This window comes from Rhinoraja longicauda, chromosome 42, assembly GCF_053455715.1.
Source record: "Rhinoraja longicauda isolate Sanriku21f chromosome 42, sRhiLon1.1, whole genome shotgun sequence".
Taxonomy (NCBI): Eukaryota; Metazoa; Chordata; class Chondrichthyes; order Rajiformes; family Arhynchobatidae; genus Rhinoraja; species Rhinoraja longicauda.
In genome coordinates, this window is record NC_135994.1 from 11495862 (window position 1) to 11510484 (window position 14623).

General features: G+C 41.3%; 1 protein-coding gene across 2 annotated transcripts in view; it reads left to right on the forward strand.

The window, feature by feature from the left end:
• hat1 (histone acetyltransferase 1) overlaps nucleotides 1-13534 on the forward strand; it is a 33942-nt gene extending 20408 nt beyond the window's left edge. For both annotated transcript variants that reach the window (XM_078431413.1, XM_078431412.1), the window contains exons 6-11: nucleotides 588-709; nucleotides 1264-1368; nucleotides 2747-2853; nucleotides 4543-4694; nucleotides 10659-10775; nucleotides 11911-13534. In XM_078431413.1, coding sequence (XP_078287539.1) covers nucleotides 588-709; nucleotides 1264-1368; nucleotides 2747-2853; nucleotides 4543-4694; nucleotides 10659-10775; nucleotides 11911-12075 — 768 coding nt within the window. In that variant the 3' untranslated portion in view covers nucleotides 12076-13534. The remainder of the gene's footprint in view (nucleotides 1-587; nucleotides 710-1263; nucleotides 1369-2746; nucleotides 2854-4542; nucleotides 4695-10658; nucleotides 10776-11910) is intronic.
• The last annotated feature ends 1089 nt before the right edge of the window (nucleotides 13535-14623 follow it).

Genomic DNA, 14623 nt, shown 5'->3' on the forward strand with positions numbered 1-14623 from the left:
TCATTCTCCCTCCAACAACTTTTGGATGGGTGCCTGCTGTGTAGTCATCCTGTATGATTGTCCAGAGCCACTTCTCCTGTGTGAACATTCCCAGTTTATTCTGCCTCTCCTGGTAACCCAGGGGCTAATCCCGGCTCTGTTTGTTTCCCTCTGCGTCTTTCCAATACCTCAATGATCTCTTGTGGTAAAGACCTTGGAACTGTACCCTGCAGTCCGAATATGAACTGGGTAAGGTAGGACACTGTGCAAAGTCTATCACTGAGATTTACCCTGTCCTTCATTATCAAGCCCACTACCTCGTTGCTCTCGCTACTGTCACCACGTCAGAAGTCTTTAGGTTTTATCAGTCGTTATCCATAATCAATTTTCAGTTTTGTCCTGTTGAGCAAGCTTGCACTGCCATTGATTTAATATCTGTTCCAAATCTAGGGCTGTCTTTGTAAAGAAGAAACTGTGGTGATTTTTTTTAATCAACTGCATTGTACAGATCCTCAATTGTATTCGAGGGCACATTGACCATCTAACTGAAACATCACTGGATGAATTGGACTGCGGTTTAATAATGATAATATTTATCTTTTGTGCAGACTGATATTACCTGTCCAGGATTCAAAGAATACCATGAGAGACTGCAGACCTTTCTTATCTGGTTCATTGAAACAGCAAGTTTCATTGATGTGGATGATGACAAATGGCAGTTTTTTCTTGTGTAAGTACACATCTGATGCATGGCAGAGAGGTTTTTTTATGGCCCCTGAGTAATACCATTGTCTAAAATTAAAGTGCCCTCAGGGTAATCAGTTATCGCCACGGTTATCTGCTGATTTAAGGGTAAATAAATCAAAAAACTACAGGTACTTGAATTCTGAAGCATAAACAGAAAATGCTCGAAATAGTCTGCAGGTCCGGAACATCTGTGGAAAGAGAAACAGTTAATGTTTCCAGTTCAAGATTCTTTGTCAGAACTGGAAAAGGGAGGCATTACATTAGCTTTCAATGTGTGCTGATGTAAGCCATCTGTTCGTAAAGCAGAAATTGAGCCACAATAGAGACAGTAGAATAAAAATAGTAATTAATAACAATGTGTGGTCTATCTTCACAAAAAAAAGAAACAAGGCCATAAAGAAAGTAATGTCTATTGTTCATTCTACATTTGAGGGCGGGAATGGATTGAGTGGGCACCAACTCCATACAAGATCCTGAGAGTGAGTGAAAATGTTATAGCTATTGTCATTTTTATTTCTCCATTTCTATTTTATGCAGGTTTGAAAGGTACCTTGAAGATGGTTCTCCACGTTTTGCAACTGTGGGTTACATGACTGTGTATAATTTCTATGCATACCCTGACAAAATGAGACCTCGAATTGGGTAGGTAATTTGGTGCAATATTCCTTTCAGCAGTAAATGTTAAGCAAATTTCAAATTGAGAAGTCTCAAATTATCTTGAAGGATGTTGTCATTATGGTGTGGGCAGTTATAACAGAGTAATTATTTTTCTTTTCATCAACAGCTTGTATTTGCCTGTATAAGAGATGCTATATAAGCATCCCAAGGAGCCTCGGAGAGACACAATTAGATAAAAATTGAGATTTAGACTAGAGAGGAAACATAAGGATGTGTGACTGAAAGATGGAAGATATGTTCTAAGGAGAGAGAGAGAGAAGTAGAGAAGCAGCTGATAGTGAGGGAATTCTAAAGCATTGAGGTTTTTTTGATAAAAGGCATAAGTGATAGGAGTGTGGTGATGAGAGGAGAAATGCACACAAAGGAAAAATAGCGTGTTTAGGGTGGGAAGAAAATGCTGGAGCTTACAAAGAGAGCATGAACAGAGGGCTGGAGGTTGCAAAGAGAGCACCAACAAAGGCCATTGATAAGAAGCGATTTTAACACAGAAGCCAATTGGGACACTGGGAGAAGAGAAGTTGTGCGTTATCTTTGTCTTCAGGATGCTTTTGAAATAGTGAGCAGTTTAGGCAAAGAGGAGTGTAGCCCCACTAAATCTGGACAATACTGAAATTGGCAGAGCAAACAAAATGTTCTTGGCTGTGGCTGAGGTGTCAGTCAAGAGGCTGCATTAGATGATGGGGTCAAGACGGTAGTTGTGAATATTAGTTGGATACTTTATAAGGAGGAAAATCATGTTTGTAAAGCGAGAGCAAGTGAAGGTGGAACAAAAGAAAAAAGATTGAAATTGCTAAAAATGAGGAGTGACTGGAGGCCACGATTGAGGGAGAGGAGGAGATGCAGGGTGGAAATTCAGAGCTTTTGAAGGGAGATGTATTTAACAGAGAAGCAGGATGGAACAAAATGTTCTAGTGAGGAGAAACGGCCACCGCGTTTGATATCGGGCGATGTCAACATTGCAGGCCTTGTGCTCGGAGGATTGGTTCAAAGTAGACACAGCTAAAGGAATTAGGGGGGAGGATAACACCAATTCAAACATGATGTTGATGTAATTTTACTCATTACAAGTTAAGAACAGTAGGGGGCTGCCTTCATGAGTGGATGAGTAAAATGGAGGGTGATGTGAGGAGGCGAGAGATGAGTATTAATCTGCGGCAGTGTCCAGGAGTTGGTTAAATAATGGTCCAAGGGAGAGAAAAATAAACTGTGAGGACTAAAGGGAAATAAAAATTGATGGGGATGGGTGAAGAGACCAACAGCTAAAATTACACACTCCAAAGCATGCAGACTAATACAAATGGACAGTAACTTATATTTATTTTTGTTTTGTTTCATCTTCAAGCCAAATGCTGGTGTTGCCTCCATTCCAGGGTGAAGGACATGGTGCACAACTGATGGAGACAGTCCAGAGGTTTTACACAACTAAGCCATCCATTTTGGATATCACTGGTCAGTCTCTTCACTGCAATATGTTCAGCGCTTTTATTTTGAGAGAATAGTATGAGTCATGCAATGTGGTAAAAGGTCAAATTAAGACCAAGAGAACTTGCTGTCCAAAGACTGATAAGAGAATCTGTACATCCTTCCTCCCTCAGCTTTTGAATATCTGTGTTTTTCAGTGGCCTGTGAGGTGTGGTTTCGTAGGTCAGATGGTTTAAATCTTTTTTTTTAGTCCACTTGCCGTTAGTGTTAATCTGTGGCTCTGCCATGATTGACCTGTTTTTCAGATTTGAAACCAGAGAGAGCAGATTGAACCTCCATTCTGCTCCCAGCCATATAAGCTACAGTGACATCTTTGGTGGGTCTGTCCTGTCTGTGGGATAAAATAGTCCCAAAGATGTTAATGGGCAGATCTGGATGGGTATAATTCAATAGGTTGAACCATACTTGGTACCGGTAACTCTCAGCAGAGTCTGAATCACAGATTTGAGTTCCATTCCCAAGGTTTGAGGACAGAATTGAAACTGTTGCTCCTGGTGCAGTACTGAACATTATTGGTATATAATATCTGGGCATTGTAATACTGTTTCTGGAAGCTTACTTTACACAGAGCAGCTGCTGCATTTCCTTCCATTGCAACAGTAGGTATGCTGCAGAAGCACTTCAAATTACAACGTTCTTTGAGGTAAACCAGCATTCTTTGTGGACATCCTGAGAACAAAAGGAGACAAAACGCAAGCTGTTTAATTTACTTAAGGCTCTATAATGCATTTTGCAAATTATATGTTCTGCAGACTTGGTGTGGTAGCTGGTAGAGTGAATGAATATTTTGGGTCATGGGCAGGGTGCCAATGAAACAAATTAGAGTGATACAGTGTGGAAACAGGCCCTTCAGCCCAACTTGCCCACACCGGCCAACATGCCCCAGCTACACTAGTCCCACTTGCCTGCATTTAGTCCATATCCATCCAGACCTGTCCTACTAATGTACCTGTCTAACTGTTTCTTAAACGATGGGATAGTCCCAGCCTCAATTACCTCCTCTGGCAGCTCGTTCCATACACACACCACCCTCTGTGTGAAAAAGTTACCCCTCAGGTTCCTATTAAATCTTTTCCCCTTCACCTTGAACCTATGTCCTCTGGTCCTCGATTCCCCTACTCTGTGCATCTACCCGATCTATTCCTCTCATGATTTTGTTATTGCTTTGCCATAGATGTTGCTTGAGTGTTCACGCTAGCCTCATTAATGCTCCCGAGATTTGTAGTTGATAGAGAGGTTGGGAAATTAGATACTTTCCACAGAATACCCAGACTGTCACTTGCTCTTGTAGTCATAGCTTTTAGGTGTGGTTACATTTCTGGTCATTGGTGACACCCAGGATATTGATGGTGGGTCTTTAATGATAATAATAACACTCGGAAATGAATGTTACTTGCCACTTATTAGCGGGTACTGCTTCATTATCTGAGAAATTCCAAATAAAGATGTATGCTGCAATCCTTGTTTACCAATGGAGCAGAGTGTATTGTATACAAGTCAGCAATTTTCTTAACAATAAGGGTAAATTTTCCTGAACAAGGTGTTTGATGATGAATTGCTTCGATCAAATGTTTTTTTTCATGCTTTCATTATGTTTGCAGTCATTTCTGTCCCAAATCCTATTGTTTTTAAAGGGTGTTTATTTTGGAATTTCAGCTGAAGAGCCATCTGAGGACTTTGTGAAATTACGCGATTTTGTTCTTGCCAAACTTTGCCAGGAGCTCCATGCCTTTGCTCCTGAAAAACTCGGGAAAGGATTCAGTGCAGAAATGGTGGAAGAAGCCAGAAGAACCTGGAAAATAAATAAGGTATTTGTGGTTTACTCTTTGTTATGACACACTGCTTCAGACTGCTTTTATTTATTCATTTCATCACACAGCTGTTTGCCAATAGCGAGCAAATTTTAGTGCCACGTCATTGGCCTCTGCAAGATCCTTTACAGTGCATGTGTCATGCAGCATATCACAGCTCAGGAGACGTTCCACAGTCTGAAGGCCCCGTCCACACTCGCAGTCTGCCGCATCTTCAGTATCTCCCCACTTCAGCACGTTCGATTTGCTCCTCCCCACGCCTGTCCGCAGTCTGTTGAGCCTGTGCCAGGTTATCCACGGTTGGTCGGAACCTGGTGGGAGTTTCTTAGAGGGATCGATAGCCATGTGAATGTCTTCCGGAGATTTCTCTAGTCTCTCTTCCCAGAGTTTGAGCCTTCTGGACGATGCACTGCAGTCCAGGGGATGGACAGAAGAGAGCAAACTTCTGCGTGATTTCAAACGCTGAGGTAGCAAAGGGTGGTCATGTAGGGGGTGTCTTTCATCCTCTGATTGTCTGAGGCGTTCTTTTTGACTGGCTGCAGCTCTTCTGATTCCAGGTGGTGCAATGCCAGAGAGTAGGTAGATGTTGTCAGTCTTGATAGGTTTCATGCATCCACTGATGTAGCGCCAGCTTGTGTTTAGCACAGACTGCTGAAGCATACACATTCATTATCTCGAAGATAGACACAAAAAACTGGAGTAAATCAGCGGGTCAGACAGCATCTGTTCAAGAAAACTTTCAACACAAATATCGGAAAAGACAATCAAGACTTTATTCACTCTCTCTACAGTGATCACTGGGAGCAATCTAGGAGATTGCTCAATGAACAAAGATTCATCTGCTCCTTAGTTACAGACTTTCCTTTTAACTTTCTGTTTTCCATAGCAAGCACCTTAAAGGTTTTCTTTCTTCCAAATGGTCTTATAACAAATATACATCGAGCAGCTGAAAGACACAGCAGAGTAAACACAGCCCAATTCCACACCGTTACACATAAGCAAATGTCCTGCTACCTTTTCAACCTTATTTTATTGTTTTATGATTGCCATTTGTCCTTTGACATCAGAGAACAGAATCTGACTAAAGTAGACTGCAGTGTCAGCTACACATGCTCAGTTTCAACCTTCTTTGAAGCACAGAATTATTATAATGCATGAAGAGGACTTTAAACATTTTAAGCACTCTACCTATCCTTATCCCATTCTTGAAGCTTTGCAATTTATCTTTGTCACATTTCTGGAGAAAAGGAATAGGTAGCGTTTTGGGTCGAGACCCTTAAAGTCCTAGAGTGATACAGTGTGGAAACAGGCCCTTCAGCCCAACTCGTCCACACCGGCCAACATGTCCCAGCTACAGGAGTCCCACTTGCCTGCGCTTGGTCCATATCCCTCCAAACCTGTCCTATCCATGTACCTGTCCAACTGTTTCTTAAACGATGGGATAATCCCAGCCTCCTCTGGCAGCTTGTTTCATACACCCACCACCCATTGTGTGAAAAAGTTACCCCTCAGATTCCTATTAAATCTTTTTCCATTCACCTTGAACCTATGTCCTCTGGTCTTCGATTCCCTACTCTAGACAAAAGACTTTGCATCTACCCGATCTATTCCTTTCATGATTTTGTATACCTCTATAAGAACTCTCCTCATCCTCCTGCGCTCCATGGAATAGAGACCCAACCTGCTCAACCCCATAGCTCACACCCTCCAGTCCTGGCAACATCCTCGTAAATCTTCTCTGAACCCTTTCAAGCTTGACAATATCCTATAACATGGTGCCCAGAACTGAACACAATGCGGTCTCACCATCGTCTTATACAACTGCAACATGACCTCCCAACTTCTATACTCAATACTCTGACTGATGAAGGCCAAAGTTCCAAAAGCCTTTTTGACCACCTTATCTACCTGCGACTCGACCTTCAAGGAACCATGCACCTGTACTCCTAGATCCCTCTGCTCTACAACACTACCCACTACATTTATTGTGTAGGTCCTGCCCTTGTTTGACGTCCCAAAATGCGACACCTCACACTTCTCTGTATTAAATTCCATCAACCATTAATCCGCCCACCTGGCCAATCGATCCAGATCCTGCTGTAATTGTTCACAACCATCTTCACTATCTGCAAAACCACTAACTAAGAGTCGGGGGAAAGGGAAACGAGAGATATAGACGGTGATAAAGAGAGATATAGAACAAATGAATGAAAGGTATGCAAAAAAGTAACGATAATAAAGGAATCATTCCATTGTTGGTTGTTTGCTAGGTGAGAACGAGTACAATGAGTTCTCACCTAGCAAACAGCCAACTTTTTTGCATATCGTTCCCCGACTCAGTCTGAAGAAGGGTCTCGACCTGACTACCTTTTCTCCAGAGATGCTGGCTGACCCGCTGAGTTACTCCAGCTTTTTGTGTCAATCTTCGGTTTAAACCAGCATCTGCAGTTCCTTCCTGCACATTCATTATCTCTATGGCCTCTGGAGCACACTGAATATTCCTCTTTTGGGGCCTGGGTTTAAACCTGCTGCTTTTTGCTGGCAGTAGGTTCCTATATTAAGTATGCCAGTCTTGGTACAGCAGATGAAACTTTTTCATGCATGCAGCTTGCGTGTTGTAATGTAAATCAATAGTATCAACAATTCTATATTTGGCAGCAAGGCAGCAGTACATGTGAAGCGGAAAGTTCATACTGGAGCAATAAGGGAGGTGTGACAGAAGAAAGTAGATGGAGCTTTACTTCCTGCTTGACGACAAGGTGTACAGGGATTCTAGATTAATGTGTACAGGGATTCTAGATTAATTCTTGAGGAAATTATAAATGTTCCTCTCTGTATATCCTGGTGTAACTATAGCAGGAATGTCCAAAATGAAACCAGGCACATTTAGTTAATTTAAATTGATGGGTGAAAATACATGAGTTTACAATCCAGTTCAATCTTTGTTTTAACCTGCTGAGTTACTCCAGCATTTTGTTTCTATCTTTGATTTAAACCAGCATCTGCAGTTCCTTCCAACACATCTTTGTTTTTAGAATTGCTTTCTCTAGTTTATAAGTGACGTGACCTGAAACGTCATCTATCCATGTCCTCCAGAGATGATGCCTGACCCACTTACTCCAGCACTTTGTTTTGTTTTGTAAACCAGCATCTGTAGTTCCTTGTGTTTCTCTAGTTTATATTGTCTCTCGTTCTTCAACTGAAATGTTAAATTTAGCATTAAATTTCATCTGATATAGTCCCTCCCATTCCATCAGTGTGCTTATATCACCTTGAAGTTTATTGGGATATCTCATTGCATATCCCCAACAATATGAAAAATTATTGTTTATTTTCCCTGTTTCCTGTTGCCCTTTTTTTTTTTATTGCATGGGTTTTAAAACTGAAAACAGCCTTCAATTTAATACGCCTCAGTCATCTTTTGGGAATCTATATATACCATATTAACAGCATGTCTCTAATCAACCCTTTGTTACTGGCTTAAAAAGAACTCTAATTAGTTTTTTTATTGCACTTGGCAACCCATGCCAGCTTGCACTACTAGCCTGTTGTATCCATGGTTATCTCCATTATGTTCCCTGATCAGCCCCATCTTTCCTCTTGGTGCCCATTTACTATTTTTCCCTTTTATGTTTACTGTCATTTTCATTTTTCTCACACTCTTTGCCTCGCATTTCCTTTTTGCTTCCCCTTTGACCTATAGGTGAATCAAGCACCAGAGGACATGGGTTTAAGGTGAAGGGGAAAAGATTTAATAGGAATCTGATGGGTAACTTGTTCACACAAAGGGTGATGTGTATGGGACAAGCTGCCAGAGGAAGTAGATGAGGCAGGGACTATCCCAACATTTAAGAAAATAGGACAGGTTTGGAGGGATATGGACCAAATGCGGGCAGGTGGGAGTAGGGTAGCTGGGATATTGTTGGCTGGTGTGGGCAGGTTGGGCCGAAGGGCCTGTTTCCACACTGTATCACTCTATGTGTAGGAAAATAACTGCAGATGCTGGTACAAATCAAAGGTATCACAAAATGCTGGAGTAACTCAGCAGGTCAGGCAGCATTTCAGGAGAGAAGGAATGGGTGACGTTTCGGGTCGAGACCCTTCTTCAGACTGTATCACTCTATGATCTGATATCTGTCATAAGCCAGTTTTATTTTCTTTATATCTTTGATCAAACATGCTCTGACTTTAATTGCCTTACCTACTTCTCTTATCGGAATCCAAATATTCCTTTGTGTCCTCCTATCTCATTAAATGTCTTGTGTCTATGTATGAGCACTAACCATGTCTTAGCCCCTGTACTCTCTTTTAGAATGGTTTAGATAGGACGAGACATTTTTTGCTTGTGTGATTTATCTTTCCCAATCCTCGCCCCTTCCTGCAAATAGCTGATGATCCTGCGACAAATGCATGGTACCACATCAGTAACAGCCTACCAAGATTAAAATCACCAGCTTGTCATTATTGTTTTTATTCTTTTAACCAAACCTCTATCCATACCACTATATTGTCCCCAACCCCATATTTTGTGTGACAACATTGTATGAGATGCTTCATCAATTGTCTTCTGGAAATCCAAATTCACTATATCCATTTGTTTTCCTTCATCTATCCTGCTAATTACATCCTCAGCTTTGTCAAACACCCTTTTTCTTCCATAAAACCATGTTGTCACTAGCTACCATCTTCTTAGGCAGTCACTGGGCATCGAGGATGACTTGCTTCCAGCCCCAAATTCCCTGGGATTTGAAGTGACTGATGAGGCTAGTGTGGGATCCCCAGACTCTAATGCAGATGAAGTAATATGTGACTGACTGGATGGCGGGTGACTGGGTAGCTTCTAAAGTGGTCAGTTCCATCCACAATGTAGGCACGGCTTTGTGCCCCTGATCGATGGACAGGTTTTTTTTCTTCATCGTGAATACTTTTCCACTTTGAACATTCATGGGCCACAGATTTTCAAGAGCAGTGGGCATGATGGTTTTTTTTCCTGAGGCATCATTGAATGCATCCTTAAATTTTTCTCTCCCTACCTTCCCCCCCATTGACGAACTGTACACTGCAAGGGCCAGGAAGCGAGCGGGCAAGATCATCTCTGACCCCTGTCACCCTGGCCACAAACTCTTTGAAGCACTTCCCTCTGGAAGGCGACTCCGGACTGTCAAAGCAGCCACAGCCAGACATAAAAACAGCTTTCTTCCACGAGTGATAGTTCTACTCAATAACCAAAGTCTGTAGTCTCTTTTTTGCTCTGGTTTATTTTCACCCACATGTTTACACCGTAATGTTGTATCCTTGTTGTTTTGATGTGTTTATGCTTTATTCTTATTTGTTAACTGTATGTTTGTGTTGTCATTTGTGAGCGGAACACCAAGGCACATTCCTTGTATATGCACATACTTGGCCAATAAACTTAATCATTCATTCATAATCTCCTCCTGTGACATAGCTTGGGGTAGAGTATTTGTTTCTGGAGTCTGGTGCTGGGCATGAGAGTGATGCTGCCTTCTCAATGGAGCAAACTGAATGTAAATAGAGCTTCATTGCTGGGAATGTTGGCTTGGAAGAGAACACTAACATTTTGGTTCACTTATCCATCAAGTGAATTTGAAGGATTTTGCAGTGACATAGTGGTATTTTTCTAATACCTTGAGATGTCTCCTGCAGGTGATCTGGTTGATGGCAGCATGCAAGATGATAGTGATCACTGCTGTCCAGTAAGTCATGAGTTTGTGCCGTAGAACATGGAATCGGGTCCTTTGGCCCATCTTGTGCATGCCAACTAAGTTGGCATACTGGGTTAGTCTCTTGTCTGCATTTGGACCATAGCTCTCAAAACCCTTCCTATCCATATATCTGTCCAAATATCTTTTAAAATTTGTAATTGTATGTGCTACTCTAGCAACTGGAGTCTGAAGGAAATTTAACTCTGCAGTTTATTCATATTTTAAAACTTTTCAGCATCACTCAAGAAGAGTATATGAGATTCTACGGCTGCGAGTGACCAACATGAGTGATACAGTGCAAAGCAGCGAGTACCGGTTGGATATGAAACGCAGACTTGCCATTCCTTTTAAGGTATTTAGGACAATGTTTCTCTTCCCTTCATTACTGTTAGAGAGGGTAAAACTGAAGCGGAACGGGTGGTGTGGTTGTAGTGTGTGGATGGGGCAAAGTAGGTCTAAGTACCCACACACACCTAACATAGGATAACAGTGAAAGATTGCCTTTACTTGCTCCATTGCTGTTTGCCATTGATACCATCACCGCATCATTTTGTTGCTTTCAGAATACTTTATTCAGGCAACTATAATCAGCAGCCCTTCTCAAATCTTGGTTACGCAATTTCCTTATCAACTTCGGGGACCCAAGTTTCCCTCCAAGTCAAACTTGGAAATTATTCACAAGTCTCACCATCACTGGGTTCAAATCTAGAACACTCTCCCAACAGCATTGTGGGAGCACCTTCAACAGAAGGACTGCAGTGATTCAAGAAGGTGGCTCATCACCATCTTCTCGAGTAATCAGGATGGGGAATAAACCCTGGTCCATTATCAATGATTTCAAAAAAGACTTTTTAAATCCCTAAAAGAATCACTTGAACCTGAGGAAAAACTCCTCCGGTTTTTTTTCTTGCTCCCGACATCAAAAAGTGGTCTGATTTTGAACAGAAAATTGGAGTTCAGATCTGATGTGGCACCTAGGCTGGGCAAGGCACAATATCCCAATCCCACAATATCCCAATATCTATATACTAAAACTCTAGGTATTTTTCACCCTAGGCTGGGTCGAGTGGTATTTCTCCTTCCCAGCAAGACTCTTGCACAGACAAGGGAAATAATTGCATGTTGCAATGTCTGCCACAGAATTGCTATGTCTATTGGTCTTCATTATCCACCTTTATGACGATGATTTTACTGAACGATAGGATTTGATTTTACAATTGTTGCTCGTCCAGTACCATAACCAGTTAATTACAACACCCATTTTTTGCTTGTCTCAAAGGTAAAGAAGTCCCATTATTCTTCATACCGATCTTTCCTCTGAATAAGTCTATGGACCATATCGTAACTATTAGCTGTGGCACTACTTTCTTTCAGCAACCATGGTTGACCCAAAGGAAAGGGAGAAAATGCTGTCATTCCTTCTGCTGTCTCCCATTGTGCAGAGGCATATTTTATAGTTTTTTAACTCCCTTGTTTCATTTTCTCAGAAAAATAAGAAAGAAGCAACACGTCTTTCTCGCTTGATGCCTGAAGATTGGCTTGCACAGCAGGCAGAGATGAGTTTGAGCCAAGAGCAGGAGTATTTAGAAGAGACCTACCAGAGCACTGTGGAACAGTACCGACGTATCCTGGAGCGCTTGGCACGCATCTAATTATTTTGCAATTCTTTCCCTTGTCTGTGTAAGAGTCTAATTAGTTGACTTATGGTTAATAATGTTGCTGCATTGTCGTCTGTGGTCAAGAGACTCTTGCCAATCACAATCAGTATGTGGCTTTCCATTGAAATTGAAGCACTTGAATCAATGTGAAGCCTTTCTCTGTTACAGTGTACTTTGCTTTAAATGATCTGACATCAGTACAAACATTAATATCTTTTTAAAATGTGTATATAGAAGCACTGTACTATATTTTTAGAAACATATTTACTGTTTTACTTCTGGAATGTCAAGCTGCAATGAATGAATTTGGTGGGAGACAAAGGCTAGTGGATTTTCTGAAGATGTTCACTTTAGCAGAGAAAGGCACTGTCCTGTCCTCCACCTATGCTTTTTTTGGCGTTAGATAAAAGCATAAAAAAAAAACCTTTTCAGTTTGTCTGATTTGATTTCTTTTTTGAATTTGAGAGTTCTGCAATCAGTTATGCCTTAGTTTTGTATCACTATTTGCTTCTGGTAAAAATAAATATACTGAATACTTTCTTATCCAGGTCAAAAAATATATATTGAAGGGTGGTACAGTCCTCACAGCTTGCATTGCTGGTACAATCACTAATACTGGAATTCTACCACCAGTGTGCAAAGTAAAAGTAGATGCAGAGTTTTTTAATCTTCACCCATCTGGTGAGACTGGTATTTGCACTCTGTTGGCCTTTAGCCTTTGGACATCATTTCAACCTATATTGTGGAATAAAGCATCCTGCGTATCTGCATGGTGGTATATGACTACTGTGTAAAATGAGTTTCAATATTCAGTCTGGTCAGAAGTGCATCTGGTATGATATGTCACATTGTTAAAAAGGCCCTTATAATTTTTGGCTGAGATAGTGTACAGAAAGTTGTGCTTTTCTAACTTGTCTGTATCAACCCTGGGAGTTTTTGCTAGTGTGTATGAGATGTACAGAATTCTATTTCCACCACCAACAGCTCTCACTTTGGATAGAAGAATGCTCACTTGATGAACTTGGAGGGATATCTGCTCTTTTGCGTCTGTGTTGCTTTAATTATGCAGCTTACCGGCCAGTTTTTGTTCCATGATATCTCATGCATGCATGAGCCAAGCCCTTAAATGAGCTGCTGTGAAGGTACTTTTGCAGGGTTTTGTGCATCGTCTAGGGGCCTTTGAATGTAAGTCACAAATCTTAACATTGGAATTCTGGACTCTCCTTGTAGGAGTAATAGATTCAGCAGCATCTCGTAAATAAGCACATTGAGGTGATTCATAATTAACATTTTATTTTCTCTCATCTCTTTTCAAGCAGACACGAACCATCCTTTGTACAAATTTCCACGTTTTTTTTAACAGTATGTTAACAATCCTTCAGTAACCTTTATGAGCAATAGATTCATTTATGCAGAAAGTGCATTTGTATGACTGAATGTGATTAAAATTATTGCCTGGAAATTGGATTTCAACCTTCTTTGCTGTGCTAAACAACTGCTGATGCCCCATTGAAAGCCCCATTTAAAAAAAAGTGAGATTGCCAAATGTATGTTAAATATTGCACTATTGTGTGTCATGGATCATGCAGTCAGTTGTGTAGTTCGTGTTGGCATCTCTTGGAAAGTTTGCAACTGCTGCACTGATCGCTGGGAAGGGTGTCAGATTTTAAATGCTCCCCATGGTAGCCACAAAACTAGTTGGTAAAAGGCTAACACTGGGGTGAAGGAAAATACTGGGAAAACAGGTAGGTGGGGGGGGGGGGGGTGTGTGGATACCCCTGTGTAATCTGCCCTGATCCAGTCCCATGCTGAGTTGACCCATGGCACTGCAGGCTGCAGATCAATCAATGAGGCAGAGATCACAGTTCTAATGTGCATGGTATAGAAAATAGGGGCAGAAGAAGGCCATTTGGCCCTTTGAGCCAGCACCGCATATCAAAAAAGCTGCAATCAGTAATGGAGCTATCATGCTTTGCAAGAAATGGATGTCAGAGGGAATATCTCTTCAGTTGCCTCATTGATGATCTTGGTACAATGTGCCCCTAGCTTTTCTGAGTTTACTCATAACCATGTTTCCTTACAACGTAAAAGGAGCATCCAGAAAAAACCCCACATGGTTACAGGGAGAAGGTGCAAACTCCACACAGACATTTCAGCCCATACAACAATCCATCATCCCTGTCAACTATGTTCTTATCAACTTCCATCCGATTCTACCACTCACCTGTAATTTACAGAAGCCAATTAACCTACCAACACACATGGAGCACCTGGAGAATACCCACGTGGAGAACATGCAAACTCCATACAAACAGCATGTCAGGTCAGGATGGAACGTGGATTTCTGAAACAGAAGTGGTTCTACCAATTGTGCCATCACAAACAAGTATTGTTGGTTGCACCCAAAAGCTCCAATTTATGCCAGCATTGGAGGAAACTCAGGACATATGAGTGATACATCAATGGATGTAAGATTTGCCAGAAGTGCCCTGACCAATTTCTATATGGGTAATGTAAGAAAATAACTGCAGATGCTGGTACA